The sequence below is a fragment of the Liolophura sinensis genome, chromosome 12, assembly GCF_032854445.1.
Source record: "Liolophura sinensis isolate JHLJ2023 chromosome 12, CUHK_Ljap_v2, whole genome shotgun sequence".
Lineage (NCBI taxonomy): Eukaryota > Metazoa > Mollusca > Polyplacophora > Chitonida > Chitonidae > Liolophura > Liolophura sinensis.
In genome coordinates this window covers 4,986,693-5,003,791 of record NC_088306.1, presented here as the reverse complement: position 1 = coordinate 5,003,791, position 17,099 = coordinate 4,986,693, and the positions used below count along the sequence as shown (strand labels likewise).

Sequence of the window (17,099 nt, the reverse complement as noted above, 5' to 3'; positions counted from 1 at the left end):
ATGAAAATCCAGATGGTGCACGATTTCTGGGACCTCCCTTAATAGGCCTACTAGTGCATGACACAACTGTGATTGCCACAACTTCTGTAGATTTATTTTCACTTAAGAATGATACTTTCAAGAAATATGAAGTGAGTGAGTGCTTGGGGTTTAATATGATGCTCCATAGTATTTCAGGAATCCATAGTATTTCATGAAAATGGAAAATGAGAATTGGTAAAAACATGGTATTAACAATGAGATCAGAGGTTCATCCATTACCACTTGATTCAGCAGTTTGGGGATGGCTGTGGGATTTGTAGGTGTACACATATGGGAAAAAGGTTCTGAGAAGGGCATGAATCATTAATACACCGATCCATTTTCGCCGCGTAGGCCACGCCTCCCTTGCCGACGCCATAGCAACGCCCAAGGTCGGACATAAAATGTAAACATGGCGGCCGGTTCAAATTTCAACTTGCTGCCTCAGGAAATTTCTACCGATTATTTTGGCGATGCCAACGTTTTAACCAAGCGTGCAAAAGAGAGGGGGTATAATTTTTTCGTTAATGGTTACGTTCATGCGCTCAAAGTGAACAGTTCCAGTAAAAATATTGTCGATATCAGTGCTAAATGCTATCGTTCTATGAGGAAAAGCGAGCAACCTCATCGAATTGACATGACGATTCATACCCAGGAGAGAAGAATCACGGACAGTCATTGTTCATGTAAAGCTGGGTATGTGTGCTTTTCCTGTTTATGTAGTGAATTGGTGTATAATTATAAATATCTTGTAATGTTCATAAATGTAGATTTAAGTTTAACATGCTGCGGCAGGTATTTTAACTGTTGTCGTTGTTGTTTCGACGTTAGCCTTGGATTTAGACTTATAGTTTGTTATCCAAAGCGCGTTGGCGCCTTCAATTTTGTTGTATACGTTATAAAATAAAATCTGTACCATAGAAACTAATAGAGACTTAGCTTGTACTTCTAATTCTGAGGTTAAGACTGTCTAGCGATGGTTCACTTACGTTGTATATTTGCATACTACGAAAAAATATTCGGAGCTGTTGAGCCCATAAGTTAACTCACACTAGTGTTATGGTACCGGTATCTTCTTTTTTATTTTTATAGAATAACTGGGTTATGTTCTCATGCTGTTAGCGTCGTCTACACAGTTGGCCACTATAAACGTTTGGGACTGAAAGATATCCCTTCACAGCTGGCTTGTACCAGTTTGCCTCAACAGTGGCACAAACCGCGGGGCCCAAAGATCAATGCCGAGCCCGTAGCTGCAATAGTTTTCGCTAAACCAAGGCCAACACCTCGCCGAAAAAGGCCAGTGTGTTGTTCTACACCAACACTTAGGTAATTATTAACCGCAGTGTGAACAGCAGTGCAAAATCCTTCCTCTCATCAGTGACCAGCCTGTGCAGCTCAGTTTATTGGCCTGTAGAGCATCACTAATTGCCTGAGAGAACCAGGTTAAACCCTTTGTCAATTCAGTAGGAGCTGGTGTTAGGGTAGCCTGGTTGGCCAGGTGTCCGCATGATGTGACCTAATAAGCAGATTTACAAGCGCCGTCAATCGCCAGACCACAAAGGCCTCATATTTTTTGAAAAATGTTTTCCATCAAGCAACAAATCAAGTCATCAGTGCACTTTTTGTGACAGAAACTGATAGTTTTTTGTGACAGAAAGTGTTATATTTTTACCAACAGGATCCCAGAATTGAAGGAAGATGACATAAAGAAGTTGAAAGTAGACAAGTCCACACCATTATCATATTTACTGCAAGATGAACTGCACACAGAAAAAACAGAGTATGGAATTGTGCAGAAGGGTTCAATGTTACCTTTACAGGTATGTATAACAATAACAAGAAATTAATTATTTTTGGGTTAGGATCCTTTAATACACTTCACGTATATTACAAATCCATCAGTCCACACCAGATGAACAATCAATCATAGTCATCCATATATCTCGATCATTTATAATGGGTTTTTTTTTACACAATTTCCACATCAGTTTCTAAATCTTTTATGTATGTCACGACTCCATATTTCCCCTGATGATGAAATTGTTTGTCCACATTGTAATATATGGTACAAAAGTTATAATTTTACCAAAGTATCTTGAAAATTAGTTAAGTTTGCAGCAACAAACCAATTTTCATTAATGCAGTGAAACAAGCTAACTGGAATTTTTCTTCTCAGTAACTTAAAACATTTTATTTTATTAATTGCCCGTTCAACATGAATCCTATGTGCTGCAATTTTTTTAGTCACATTTACTTCTGATTCACTTGATGGTTTTGCACTTGAAGCAAGTGGAGGTATATTCAGATTAATATCAAATTCTGACAGAATGCCTTCAATCCTAAACCCCTTATCTGCCATTAGTGCATCTCCAGCACCAATGAAGCCCCGTTCTTTCAAATCAGGTACAAAATCATAGAACCCACTTTGTTCACAAATTTCATTGTCTGAAATTGACCCAGAAAACAAATCTGAAACAAACATAACTGATCCTCTAGGGTCACAAACAACTAATGACTTCAAGGTATTGGATGATTTATAGTCTGAAAAGCACTGACTCTGTACTTGTAAGGAAGACGGTTTTTCACATTTAAGCTCTGTACAATCAAGGATTGCTAAACAAGTCGGAAAATCAGCTTTGTAATTCTCAGGCATGTTTTCTATAATTACATTTCTATGTGGCCAATAGCTAAGGGAGCCTAACCTGACATACATATATTTTGCAACACCGGTGAGAACTGTTGACACTGTTGGCACTTTCACATTAAATCTGAAGGCCAGGTCTTTAACATGTAACCCCGTTCTGAGTCGACACAGGTACATAAAAACTTGTTGTGATAAGGGGAATTTTTTTACATTAGTTTCCTTTCTTTTCTGTGGATATGAAATTGGATTTGCACAATCACTGGGAAAGAGGAATGATAGTAACATCAGAAATCTGGATATGTTAAGCCTGTATAAAACTTAAACAAATTTTTAATATTTGACTCAACAACTTCTTCAATTTCAAATCCACCTCTCTGTTTAAATTCCTCAGTCTGACACTGTTTATCGCACTTATTAATATTTAGAAGTTCCCTCTTGGCAAAGTCTCTGATCAATTTATTGTTTTCCTCTTCCAGCTGCCTGATTCTTGCAACCATGGAGAACACATCCAACTCAGGATAGACTGAAATAGTAAATAGTGAACAGGATTGATTAACTGACTGGGAAGTAATGCCATTAAATAGCTACTGGAAAATTTCTCACAACAACGAAACTCAGTTTGGAATGAGATGGATATTCCCCGTTTCCAGAGTATGGAGTTATCTTTCCTTTAGACCCGGTATCTGCCTTCTGTCGTGTCCCACAGTGACCACATACTAAGCATACCATCTTTCAACTGTCTGGCTTTACAACATGAAATAGGGAGTATTCACCCACTACAAGGGAAGTAAAGTAACTTGCTACTAATGGCAAGTGGTGTTGTGTATCTAGATTAAGTAAACTGTGCCAAAGTTCCTATAAGCCTCAATAAATTTTAGCTGGACACTTAACTGTGTGAATATTCAGAGTTAATGACACACTAATGAAATACTCTTGGTTATTGTTTACATAATGATAAATATTGTTCATATCAACCTACTGTGATTGCTTATAATAAAATATTAATGTTACCTATTCCTGGAAACAGATAATGTGTTGTTCTGGGCATATGATACGTGGCGGCGTGATTTTCTAAATTCCCCACTTAAAGCATCATTTGGATCAGGATATTCTTCATTAGGTCCACTGAGAGATATGAAATACTGCAAGTAAATAAAGACACATATGAGTTGGTATTCGTGAGATTTCATTAAAAGTGAGCGAGTGCTTGGGTTTAACAACCTAATGAACAGTATTTCAACCATATACAGACGGTGTCTCCTTGTTGCAGGATGGATTTCCTCCGCTCTTTTAAGGTGCTACAGTTGTACCTCAGCAAGACATGTCTGAAAAGACACCCAGCAAGCCCCCTCACCCAGTCACATTATGCTGACACCGGGCCGACCAGTCGATGCTCTAACCCCACAACAGCTCCCACTGTTAGAGTTTCTGGTCTGACTAGACCCAGGTTTGACCCTGGATCTCCCAGCCCAGAAGCGGACATGCTAATCAATAATGACAGACTTAACATGTTAAGGCAATCCCTCCCCTCTCCTATACCCCATAAAATAAAATAAAATAAAAACAAAAAAAATATTGCACTTAGGGACGTGGGGGCAGTGGAACATTAACAAAAGAGTCTAAATTTCGGACACAACTTTGTTACAAGGAATATTCACAAACGCACATGCACAGGCCTTTTACATGTACAACAACACCACCGCCTTATGAATATCTGACAGATAAGCGGCGATGGAGCCTCACAGAAAGTTACCAAGCTTCGACAACCATTACATACATCAAAATAGATTCACTTACCTTTGAACAAATATATGTATGCTTAGTTATTTTTTCCACGTAGAGATGGGAATGTGGACGGCGACACAAGGCTATCCAGCGCAGGCATTTTTGCAGGTCAGACTTTGGCTTCGGGAAAGGAATAAATTTAGCTCCTCCTAACTTTTCCGGGTACCTGCTATCAGATTTGCAAGTCCCATATGAACAATGCTTCACCATTTTCACAAGAGGCAAACATTCAGACAGTATATAGGATGTCTTGAGGCTGAGTTTACTTAGACTTCTGCAACCAGTTTCACGCGTCATGTAGTACTGTAACAGCCATGTTGTCGGAGTTTTGTCCAACCTGTGGGCGGAGCTAAAGGGGTGAACGCGTTGTGCAATTTGATTGGCTTATCGTCCGTCAATCATATCGCGAATGGATCGGTGTATTATGAAAATGTTGTTCTGCTCAATGTCTTCTATATTTAGAGAAACAGGATTTTTGATTAGTTGGCTGTGTGCTAACTACAGCGATTGTGTTATTTATAATATCAGAACAAGCTGATATTCCAGGTTGTGAGTTTATTTCCATTTATCGATGTTCTTGCACTAATGATCAAGCAAAAAGTGTGCAATTATATCTAGGACCAGTTACCCTGACTGTTCTGTTGTGCAAAAGCATGGACTACAAATTAAGTAAAAGTGAAATTACGGCTTTCAAAATCCAAGAAGTTTATAAGAAGGACTTAAAACTAGACTGATCCTTTTGAATGAGGAAGGCCTAGTCTTAGCAGTTTCACCTATGAAATCCTGCAAATAATCGTACCGTTAATACTGTGGCGATTTTGCTAGAGACAGTATATTATTTCATATAACTGCATGGTAGGTTAGGGGTTAATTTTCTGCCTTGTCCATAACGTAGACACAGGTTTTACCGGTAGAATGTAAATTTTTATGGGTTAGACATGTCCTTAAATTAAATTAGAATTTTTGTGGAATATTTTGAAATATATATATTTTTTTTTTTGTAACATGTAGAGACAGGATATTTTGGGGACTCATGAGAGCAAGTTGTTTTTGGCGCCTTAATATAACTTTTGAAGGACACAGTTTCCGTGGACCCCTGTCCCTTCCAACGTAAGAATTTTTAACACTTGATGACTTAATTAGAACACCATATTTCACGTATAATACATTGACATGTTGAAGGAGTTTCTCTCCAAGCTTGGTGATCGGATATTGTTTGGCTAGGTTGCTAACAACATTTTTTTTTAGCGACCTTAAGTTTGGCGAAACATCCGCCATTGTTAATATTTTGAAGTGACAACTTCGAGTAGAGTTTCCATTACTTTTGGACATATTTTTGCTGTAACAAACCACGTACGGCATCTTTCCAGTTAAAACAACATTAGTACTCACTGACTGTGGCATGATTTTGGCATAAAACATCCTTTATACCAAGTTTAAGACACTAAATCATTTTTTGTGGTTGTTGTTGTTGCTTCGCCGCGCACGATCGTCGTTCACGGTGAACTGCCGCTAGACGAGGTTGTCTACTTTACGACATCCTTTAGTGTTAAACTCATAGTGAAGAGTTTCAAAAGGGGCATTAACTTGTATTTGCGAAAGTAAATAGTTTCACTCCACAGGCTCATCTCCTTTCTACCTACAAGTTATTGTTCATCTTTCCATTATTAAGAAAAAGAAAGACATTAGATACGCATGTACATGTATAGTATTTCTATACACAGATGTTGTTACTTTGGTATTAGCCAATCAGTGCTCTGAGTACCATCCTTGGTACTCATGAATATTTATGAGCGTAGACTATAAATACCGGGCAAATTCCCACTTTTAGTCCCAGATGATCTCGGACCACCGTCGTGTTAACATCTAAATTTCCACCTAGTTAGCTTTCTAAGGCAGGTATTTTACATGTATATAAGCAGTGTGAAGTGGTAGCTAGATAAGTTGTCAGCACTGAAGTGGGATTTCAGCTTTAGAGCATACCTAGAGACAGTGGGACTGCTAGTTCCAAATTGTGACACTAGTGTTCCCAGGCTGTGGGACTGACTTTCCCAGGCTGTGAGACTGATATTCCCAACCATGATTGAGACAGTATATCTCAATAGTTTGTAACTGGGATTTTCTGGACCAAAATTTTATAATTCCCAAGTATGAGCTGAAACATTTATACTGGGAGAATTTGTGCATAAGTGCCCCTGAGCAATCGTGGGACTGGGATTCCCAGTTTCGGCACAGTGAGACACCGAGTCCCAGAATTTGAAACTCGTTTTCCCAAGTTATTACTGGACCAATTCTGGAACTGTTACTCCCAGAGAAGACCTGAAAGTATTATTTACGGATAATGTCCCCACACATGGCTGACATATTGTCTATATGACACCAGTAGGACATACCACTATCACAGCAGTACTAGGTTTAATACCTCCCTGAGATATCCCTAACACAGTTATCTGAACCATCTGAAGTACCGATGTTGTGCTTGTACACAGTACTGGCACTTTTACCTATATATATATCAACATACTCCTGTCACTCTATTTTAATAAAACTGTTGCTGCTGTTTGTTGAACTTTAAAAATCGGACTTTTCTTGGTTATTCGAAGTTCAGAGCTAACTAGTGGTTTTCCCAAACATACTACTGAATGACACGGACTGACCGAGCTGACATTCAAAAGAATCCATAGTAGCGAACGTCTCCAGCAGTATACAGATATTGTTCCAGAGTTCGACACTGGGTGATTCACGCTACCAATATTGTGCTTTCCCCTGTAGTAAATGGTGTGATTTGGAACTGGGATATCTGTATCGTTAAGAAGATATATACATAAAAACAAAATCGCTACAATACGATTTGTTGTACGAATGGTTTTATTCATGTGTTACAATTAATTTAATGCAATGGGTTGACGACTGTCATAAGGCACGGCTACGAGCGTAAATCATGAATCAAATAAGCTATGGGCAGTCGCTATGGCCAGGTCTTCTGCCTACAACTGTCCCTCAAAACATCCAGCGCTGAGCTGTGACTGTGAGCATAAAAGACGCATCCTTATGGCACCCAGTGTTCAGGATGCTCAAGAGTAGTTAAGCTGTACTGACACTTGGACTTTATCATACATGTAACTATTGCGACTCATGTCAACCAGCAATTTGACATGACATGACATAACGTCGTCGAGACTCCATATACTGTCTTTGTATACATTTGACCATATGGTATAGAGTGGTTAAAAAGTAAAAATATCAAACTGCAGACTTTCGCGGGTCTCCAAAGCATGGTAAGTACCGGTACTCTTTAGTTTGGGCATTGTTTAATTTGCAGGGAAATCCGTAAAATTTACAATCATTTCCCAGCTTATTAATTTAATTGACAGCAAAAATATCTCTAAAAGTTGACAAGAGTGTGATGTAGAATGCAACTTCATTGGAACTAACGGTTGTGATAGTACTTTGCGGTCAGTACATCAACTATATTCGTTACAAGTCCGTTCCCGCATTTTTGCCTAAATCCTGCTGATCAAAGTTTCCGACAACATGGAACTTGCTACGGTGAACAAATGATAATATCTGCATTTATAATTGGGCGCCACTGTCACAATGCTGGGGAACATTCTTTCTTTCGCTGTGAGTGAAAATTTATATTCAAATATTTCTTATACTACTCTTCTATTTAATCTCCGACATTAGATAACGAGTGATGCTGAAGTTTTGTGGGGTATCGAAAACTCGTCCCCCAGTGACTCTGCCTTTGGTTTAAGTTGGACAAAAATGTATATTTATAGTTCTGTTGCAAATATAATATACAACTCTGATTCGAGCGGCACAACGCTTTTGAATGTGTCATGGTCACTGATGAAGCATATTGCTTGCTGGATTTCTTTAGTAAAAGCCTACTGTCACTTGGGAGACTTGTGTTCTGTTGTGACTAAGGATTAAGTTCCAACCTGAGGATGCCCCAAATTAACGTCAGACCGCGCCGTTTTATAAACCTGAGGAGGTTACCTGTCCTTGTCAAATATGTTGAGGCTGTCAGTACAGGCGTTCGCTTTGAGCAGCACCAGGAATCTCGGCATAAAGAGGCCTGAGAAATAACAGAGTGACTTTTTTTGTTTGTGGTGCATCGACAGACGAGATGACAAATGCCATGACAAACTTTCGCATGCAGCAACTGCATCAGGTTTCTAAATGGAGCACTGTCTGACCTGACCTTGGTTTTGGGCCATCCTTTGCTGAACATAATTCTGCCAACCTAACGTCAGCGTTTTTGGCTGGGTTGATTAATCCAAGTACGTAAGGATTAATGGCTGATGTATAATTGGACATTAATATTTGTAATGCTATAGCATAGTGTACTGTTTGTTTGTTTCTGGCTATCGGATGAACAGCCTAGCAGAGCTCTATGTACGTCACATGGCTGAAAGCATCGCACAACCACAAGAGAACAGTATCCTGTTATATCATATTAATATGTAGAAATCTATGAAATAAGTACCTTATTTAATAGAGATCACCTTATTACCTTAACCCTGGTATACTTTGTTTAAACATGAAACAATTATTAAGAAATGACTGTCCAAGTAATTGTGTACAGTGTTAAATCTGCTGTAGGATGCAACCCATTAATGACAGGAAACGAGGATGATGGGGGAAGGTATACGAAATCGACGATATTCGTCGGCAGCCAGCCGGCTTTCTCTGGCAATGTCCGCTCCGCTACTGCGCATCAAACAGCTGCCAACACGAGGCAAATGGATGCTGGGAATATCTTTTCTGTTGGCTGTTGTTATGTGGATTATCATTTTGTCGACCATCAGTCGCAATCACTTAACAGAAGAGGATTTCCTTGAGGCGAGGAAGTGTCCTGTGTGTTACGGAATGACAATGTGCCACCCGCTTTTCAACGGGGATGTTCATCTGGTTGGCTTTTCTCGTGTCAGGCTACTTGATGCAGTCAACGTGAAGAACGTTTTCTTTGGGAGTTACCTGGACAAAGCTGTGGTCTTGAAAAAGCTTGGTCATAATGATGAATTGAAGCAATTTGACGACAGTGTTTGTGAGGAGACTGGACGAGAGAGCGGATGCGATGTGGCAAAAGTAATCTTCACATCTCCACAGCTTCGAGTCGTGAAAAACACCGACCTCACTCCAGATCATATCAAGGGCCTGTCTGATTTCACCAGGTGCCCATCACAACGCCTCCTGAAGCGCATACTGGAGCGTTTCCGTGAACAAACGGAACCCGGCAGGCATCTACTGTTCCGAGACAAAGTTATGCTGCTGACGCTCCTCAAAATCAATCCAGAGCCTCTAATTCTTCAGGTATGTAGACTTTACCATTAACCAAAACTGACATCAGATGCCCATCTTCGTCCTTGAGTCACAACTCAGTACTGGTTCTGCGGTGAAGCTTTCCTTGCATCCTATCTACAGTAGCGGCCATACGTGGGGAAGGTCTGTCAGCAACCTGCGAATGGTTGTGTGTTTTCGCACTATAATGTTGACTGCCATGGTTTAGGTGAAATATTCTTGAGTACAGCGTAAAACACCAACCAAATAAATAAATAGTTCTTCAGTAGCCTACTGCTGTATATGGGGCCTTGAAGGGAATGAGCAATGATCAGTGCTTTACATCAATAATATTTGATTGGTTATTTCACTTAATATACGAAGATGGCCAGCCCTGCACCCATAACTGTCACTTGGGAGACTTGTGTTCTGTTGTGACTAAGGATTAAGTTCAAATCTAAGGATGCCCCAAATTAACGTCAGACCGCGCCGCTTTATAAACCTGAGGCGGTATGTCCAAGGTAAACTGGACATAAATTCAGAGCTATGGTATTGGTAAGCTTCTGGGTCATTGGTAAGACACCAGACATGACACCAGCCCTGTTTTCTTGCTCTATCCTCTCTGAGCTGAGCGCCAAGAGAGGCAGCAGCAAGTACCATTTTTAATGATTTTGGTATGACCTGACCTATGTACATGTATGATGCAAGGGTCTCCTGACTTCGAGGTGGACACTCTAACCGTTAGGCCACCGAAGCGGTCCCTGCAAAGTCGGGTGATATGATGTATACATGTTAGGAAAATGCCCTTGAGTAAATAGAACTAACCACCAATCAGTATTAAACTCAATCTGTCCCTTGTTTTTGTGTTTGTCACAGACATTTTCCTCAGAATCTGGCTGGCCTTTCCCGGAGTACATAGGAGCCTGTGGCAGGTTTATTGTAGAGGGGAATGCTGGAAAGATGCTAGGGGAGTTTTACAATGCTCCATTCCACAAGCGAGTGAGTGTACTGAGAATTGATGGAAAATAAAACAAACAAAAAGAAAAACTGTAATAATAAAAGAAGCCAACTTTTATCAGGAATTTTGAGTTGTCTGATAACCCAAACAGAACAATTCATATAAAAGAAAACAGTTACTGTATTCGCCTTAAAATTCCTCCTACCGTCTCCTCCCACCGTTCCCTCCCCCAACCCTCATCCCCCCCACCCCCCACCCCTCCAACCCAAAGTGCTTTTAAAGAGGCAAATGAAGGCTTTAAAATACTACCACGGGTGCTAGAACTGAAATTTTTCCGGCAGGATGATTCCAACACAAGCTCAATGCACCTTTCTAAGATCAACAGCATTTTCAGAATGAAGGAAAACAATTAACTGAATCTGTTAGTCATGGATGAAATGTTAGGTCGTATTCGTGCTCTTGTACACTGGTGTTGAAATCAGCTCTGAAATCACCAGTCAAATGAATAACAGTATGATAACTGATAGTATTATTTTATAATAACAATATCAGGTTAAGACAGTGTATAAAGCGATTGCTAGCTGCAACTATTTGACCTTTGACCAATGAGGTCGCAGATTAGAATCCAGCTTTCAGTGCTTTGGTTGTAGTTAAAGTCAGGGGGTTTGCTACTTACCTAATGAATGTTGGGCACTCCAGTTTCCACCACCTATAACTTCCATCCCTTGGTGAAAAATTCATCATCAGATGGATAAATAAACATTTATTCAGTATCCTTCTATGTTGGACAGGTTGACTTGGCATATCAGATACTCAAAATAGCAGAACTGCTGACGAATAATAAAGATTCTTACGCCTTGTACTGGTCGGACTTGAGCTACGATAACTTAGCCGTGAACAAAGATGGCAAAGTGACGGTGATTGACGTGGAGAATATCCAGGTGGTAGACAAGCTAGCTGTGGAGAGAGGTAAATAATGGGAGGGCGATATTGTGTGTACTGTACATGGTTAGATTTTACCGTTAGTATGCCATGAGACCACCAAATATAATGGCAGGCTGAAGCCGACTTTTGTACATCATGTATCATTACGAAGCCTTATTTTAAGTCTTTTATCCTCCGCATTTATGGCTGATTTCTGGGTGTTTCTTTTGTTATATGCTCCCAACATTTATTTTGCAAACTTACAGTGTAGTGTATTTCACCTGAAGTTTGGTATGTAAAAATACAATCTCAGAAGAACGTGATGGCCTTAGAATGATACATTTCATGGCAACACTTAAGTTTTTTGTGATGAAAAATTAATCTAACTTCACAAAGGACTGTTATAGGCCCTACAGGATGGATGAATCAGTAAAAATCAAGCAAAATGTGCCACTTAAAAATGCTCATGTTGAGTTAAAATGCAGTATGTGAAACTCACAGTTTCCTAAAGAGAAGACCAGGAGGAAGAATTGAGGAAGTTCAAGAATAGGGTAAAGATATGTTACTAAACTGAGAGAAGCAAGCCTAGAGGCACTGGGTGTCTTCACAGAAATCATAATACAACATACACAAGTAACTAGTGTACATGTTACTGAACTGAGAGAAGCAAGTATAGAGGCACTGGGTGTCTTCACAGAAATCATAATACAACGTACACATGTAACAGAATAGTGTACATGTTACTGAACTGAGAGAAGCAAGCCTAGAGGCACTGGGTGTCTTCACAGAAATCATAATACAACATACACAAGTAACAGAATAGTGTACATGGTACTGAACTGAGAGAAGCAAGCACAGAGGCACAGGGTGTCTTCACAGAAATCATAATACAACATACACAAGTAACAGAATAGTGTAGATGTCACTGAACTGAGAGAAGCAAGCATAGAGGCACTGGGTGTCTTCACAGAAATCATAATACAACATACACAAGTTACAGAATAGTGTAGATGTCACTGAACTGAGAGAAGCAAGCATAGAGGCACAGGGTGTCTTCACAGAAATCATAATACAACATACACGTAACAGAATAGTGTACATGTTACTGAACTGAGAGAAGCAAGCACAGAGGCACTGGGTGTCTTCACAGAAATCATAATACAACATACACAAGTAACAGAATAGTGTACATGGTACTGAACTGAGAGAAGCAAGCACAGAGGCACAGGGTGTCTTCACAGAAATCATAATACAACATACACAAGTAACAGAATAGTGTACATGTTACTGAACTGAGAGAAGCAAGCATAGAGGCACAGGGTGTCTTCACAGAAATCATAATACAACATACACAAGTAACAGAATAGTGTACATGTTACTGAACTGAGAGAAGCAAGCACAGAGGCACTGGGTGTCTTCACAGAAATCATAATACAACATACACAAGTAACAGAATAGTGTACATGGTACTGAACTGAGAGAAGCAAGCACAGAGGCACAGGGTGTCTTCACAGAAATCATAATACAACATACACATGTAACTAGTGTACATGTTACTGGATTGAGAGAAGCAAGCACAGAGGCACAGGGTGTCTTCACAGAAATCATAATACAACGTACACATGTAACTAGTGTACATGTTACTGGATTGAGAGAAGCAAGCACAGAGGCACAGGGTGTCTTCACAGAAATCATAATACAACGTACACATGTAACTAGTGTACATGTTACTGAACTGAGAGAAGCAAGCACAGAGGCACAGGGTGTCTTCACAGAAATCATAATACAACGTACACGTGTAACAGAATAGTGTACATGGTACTGAACTGAGAGAAGCAAGCATAGAGGCACAGGGTGTCTTCACAGAAATCATAATACAACATACACAAGTAACAGAATAGTGTACATGGTACTGAACTGAGAGAAGCAAGCATAGAGGCACAGGGTGTCTTCACAGAAATCATAATACAACCAACACAAGTAACAGAACAGTTCTCAAATGCATTAAAACAGGTGGTCACATTTTGTGAGGATGTAGGGCACCCTCATTCCATAACCTTTTCCACATGCAGGGTCAAATGCGAGGAGACTTTGATACCCATTAGGTTTGCCCAAATTACAGTGTACTGTAATTCTTCAACCTTTTTGCATGTTTGCAAGATGTTTATGCAAGCATATTCTGATAGCATTATTCTGTGTTGACTGATAACATTATAGTTGTGAAGCCTTCAACCTGGCCAATTCAACCGATGTAGTTTTGTCTACAAAATCAAATTTAAAATGTGTATAAATTGCATTAAATGTTGCTCTTTCATATGCCAAAAGGCTGAGGAATTAGGGTACACTAAAAAGCCAAAATTAGGCAGAATTTTGCCTTACACATTTCATTGAAATGTTTGAAAGAAATATTCAAGTATACTGACTGTAAAAGTACATGTAATTTTGACACAGTGATGTTTATATGGATGTAAGGTATTAATTTCAGATTTTATGACCGCATTAGAAAGTTGCACCTGGCCCTGAATTGAAAGAACAACTTTTAGTGCAAAAACATACACTACATAAATTGGCGTATGTGAATGGAAATATGGTTCTTAAAAAAGAAAGGGGGCCTCCGTTGCTCAGTCGGTTAGTGCGCTAGCGCAGCGTAAGGACCCAGGAGCCACTCACCAATGCGGTCGCTGTGAGTTCTAGTCCAGCTCATGCTGGCTTCATCTCCGGCCATAAGTGGGAAGGTCTGTCAGCAACCTGCGGATGGTCGTGGGTTTCCCCCCGGGCTGTGCCCAGTTTCCACCCACCATAAAGCTGGCCGCCGTAATATAAGTGAAATATTCTTGAGTACGGCGTAAAACACCAATCAAATAAAATAAACAAATAAATAAAAAAGAAAGAAAATGATGTTTCGTGAAAACAGACTCAGATATCTTTACACACGTTCGTAGGATTAGCCAGATGTCTTAGGTGTCCTTGAGACACCCTATCCTGCGAAAATTAATATGGGAAAGCAACCTGCTGATGGCGGTGGGTTTCCTCTGGGTTCTGCTCGGTTTTCTCATACCTTAATACTGGTAACTGTCGTATAAGTGAATATTCTTGAGCATGGGGTAAAACACCAATTAAATAAATCAATAAATAAACATTCACGTCTTTTTTTGTGTTTTTGCCCCCCAGCTAAGCCCCCTGGCTGGAGTGAACTTCATGAGAACAGGCACACCCCATGTCGCTCTGGCAGCAACTGTCTCAGCTTTGATCCCGACAGTCTGTGTACCCACGTAGACTCTGATCACAACTATTACGCAGCCTGCCACAATCTCCTGTCCCCATCGGCTGACGACGAACAGGGCCGTACTGCCGGACTTCTACACTCAATGCCTGACTACGCCAAAGATGACTACCAGCTAGAATACCTACTGATGGAGTGTGTGAAACCTTCACGGCCCAAGGGGAGAATTGCAATCAAGGACGACCTGCTGTCCAAGCTGAATGAGCTACGGATTATCGCCATAGATAAAGGCGAATAATACTCCACTACCCCGGGGGCCTGTTCTACAAAGCTGTCATAATGTCGTATCAAGAGCATTTACCACGACGACGGATTGTCTTTATTTATTTTATTTTTATTTTGATTGGTGTTTTACGCCGTGCTCAAGAATATTTCACTTATGGGATTGTCTTTACTATTTCTTGTCATGGACGTTGCGTTGGGCACAAGTTACCTCCCCTATTCAAACATATGTATATATATATAAGAGCATGCGCCGCTCTCTACACTCGCCGTATATCACTGTCACCAGTAACAAATTATGTACATAGATCATGTAGAGGTCAATGGGTTGACAAAGGTCAGGCATGGAAAACAAAATCGCTTCCTCTCTTGACGTCTGTTTTTGTTATTATCTGACGAACATCTGAAGCAGTTTTATTGATGAATGGCTGATTGTAGTTCAGCATAAGGGCATCAGTTTTGAGGCTAAGCCTGAACACGCCCACGCTTGTTGCATGGAGGGCAAAGGTCAAACTTCTCTAATGGTGGTAGTTTTGTTGAGAAAGTGTAGAGAATGCCGCATGCACCGTAAGGAGTATGATTGGAGACAGTAGGCCTATGGTTGACTTCGATTTCTCTACAGCCTTTGTTCCATTGATCCAATTTTTTTCAAATCATGAGCCATAATGGAGAGCGATATCGCTGAAGAACACCGGGATGTGCGAAAATGAGGCGGTTGTGATTTGCATACAGATTTATTAACAGCCAATGAAACAAGAGTTTGTTCAGCTATCGTTGTGAAACGGATTTGGCCCCAGAATGATAAACAAGTCAGACAACTAACATCTTCTGGACCCAGTTCACAAAGTGGCGTACGACATTGGGTTTTTTTTATAGTACATCTGTGGTACAGTAGACCTGGACTGAGATCTGCAAAGGAAAAGGTTGTCCCCCTTGTCTGCAGGAAGAAGTTTTTAGAATGAGACATTCTGTCATGCTGTCTTCACAGTTACTGTATAAAGCACTGAAACCAGTGCTCGGTTGTTCCAAAGTGTATTTATAGCTAATACAGGTGTTAGGTTATATATATTTTACGATTTTAACAACACCAAAAAAAAAAAAAAAAAAATACAGCTGTGCAGAGATCATATGGAACAACAGGAGATTTAGTTCGTGTTTAATATATTTTTTGTACTGTTATTTTTGGGCCGTGCAAAACTGAAGACTTGGCTTAAAGTTAAATTCATTATAAAGTCCTAGGACAGTTTTGAACAACTGGCCCGAGAGAAAATTGAGAGTATTTAAAACACGTTCTCTGAGAGTATTCAAAACACGCTCTCTAATTACCATTCCAGTTCTAGGCAGCTGGGATATGAGGAAATCCCGCTGATTTTGTGTGCCTTGGATTTTAATATATATATATATATATATATATATATATATATATATATATATGCAGTATTTTACACGAAATGGTTTTATAATATGAAATATTATTTATGCCATAAATGAAATGTTGACAAAACTATTTTTGATTTGCATAATGTTTTGAATTGTCATTTCTGTGGCTAGATTTTCCCTGATATGTCTGAAATACTGACTGTGGCATTAAACCCCAATAATTCATTTTATATTTTATCTTGCTATAACTGTTTATGCTTTTAATTTTTTTTTCAAATTTGTCTGCGATAAAATTTACATGTACATTGTATGTAAGACAACAAATGTTAATGTTTTTTTACAGTTTTTCACATCAGTACATTGATTTTTCTTCGTGTTTTGAGTTTTTGCTTGATGTTTTTTTTTTTTCACTTCTTGATAATGATTTTGTTCTCTCCAGGATATAATTTTAAAAAGTATTCAGTTGTAATTTCTACATTATTTTTCAAATGCTTTCGTGTTATACCAGTCTCACATATGATATATTCTAAGACGAAAGTGTTCATGTACATATACATGTGTAGGTATTCTTGTTTTCACATAAAAAGATAAACTTC

At 39.5% G+C, this 17,099-nt stretch overlaps 2 protein-coding genes across 5 annotated transcripts; both read left to right on the top strand.

Moving 5' to 3' along the window:
- Nucleotides 1-3,670, top strand: LOC135479239 (uncharacterized). The gene is made up of 4 exons (XM_064759042.1): nt 1-717; nt 1,114-1,347; nt 1,700-1,841; nt 3,142-3,670. The coding sequence occupies exons 1-4, from the start codon at nt 434-436 to the stop codon at nt 3,190-3,192; spliced, it is 711 nt and encodes a 236-aa protein (XP_064615112.1). The 5' UTR covers nt 1-433; the 3' UTR covers nt 3,193-3,670.
- An 841-nt stretch (nt 3,671-4,511) lies between these two features.
- Nucleotides 4,512-16,498, top strand: LOC135479237 (divergent protein kinase domain 2A-like). Of its 4 annotated transcripts, none has more exons than XM_064759041.1 (5): nt 4,512-5,560; nt 9,059-9,769; nt 10,613-10,735; nt 11,486-11,663; nt 14,790-16,498. In XM_064759041.1, the coding sequence occupies exons 2-5, from the start codon at nt 9,089-9,091 to the stop codon at nt 15,137-15,139; spliced, it is 1,332 nt and encodes a 443-aa protein (XP_064615111.1). In that variant the 5' UTR covers nt 4,512-5,560; nt 9,059-9,088; the 3' UTR covers nt 15,140-16,498. The 4 variants fall into 4 exon arrangements, with proteins under 4 accessions (XP_064615111.1, XP_064615110.1, XP_064615108.1 ...); XM_064759040.1 differs by lacking the exon at nt 4,512-5,560 and adding an exon at nt 7,654-7,728; XM_064759038.1 differs by lacking the exon at nt 4,512-5,560 and adding an exon at nt 7,971-8,074.
- Nucleotides 16,499-17,099: the final 601 nt, after the last annotated feature.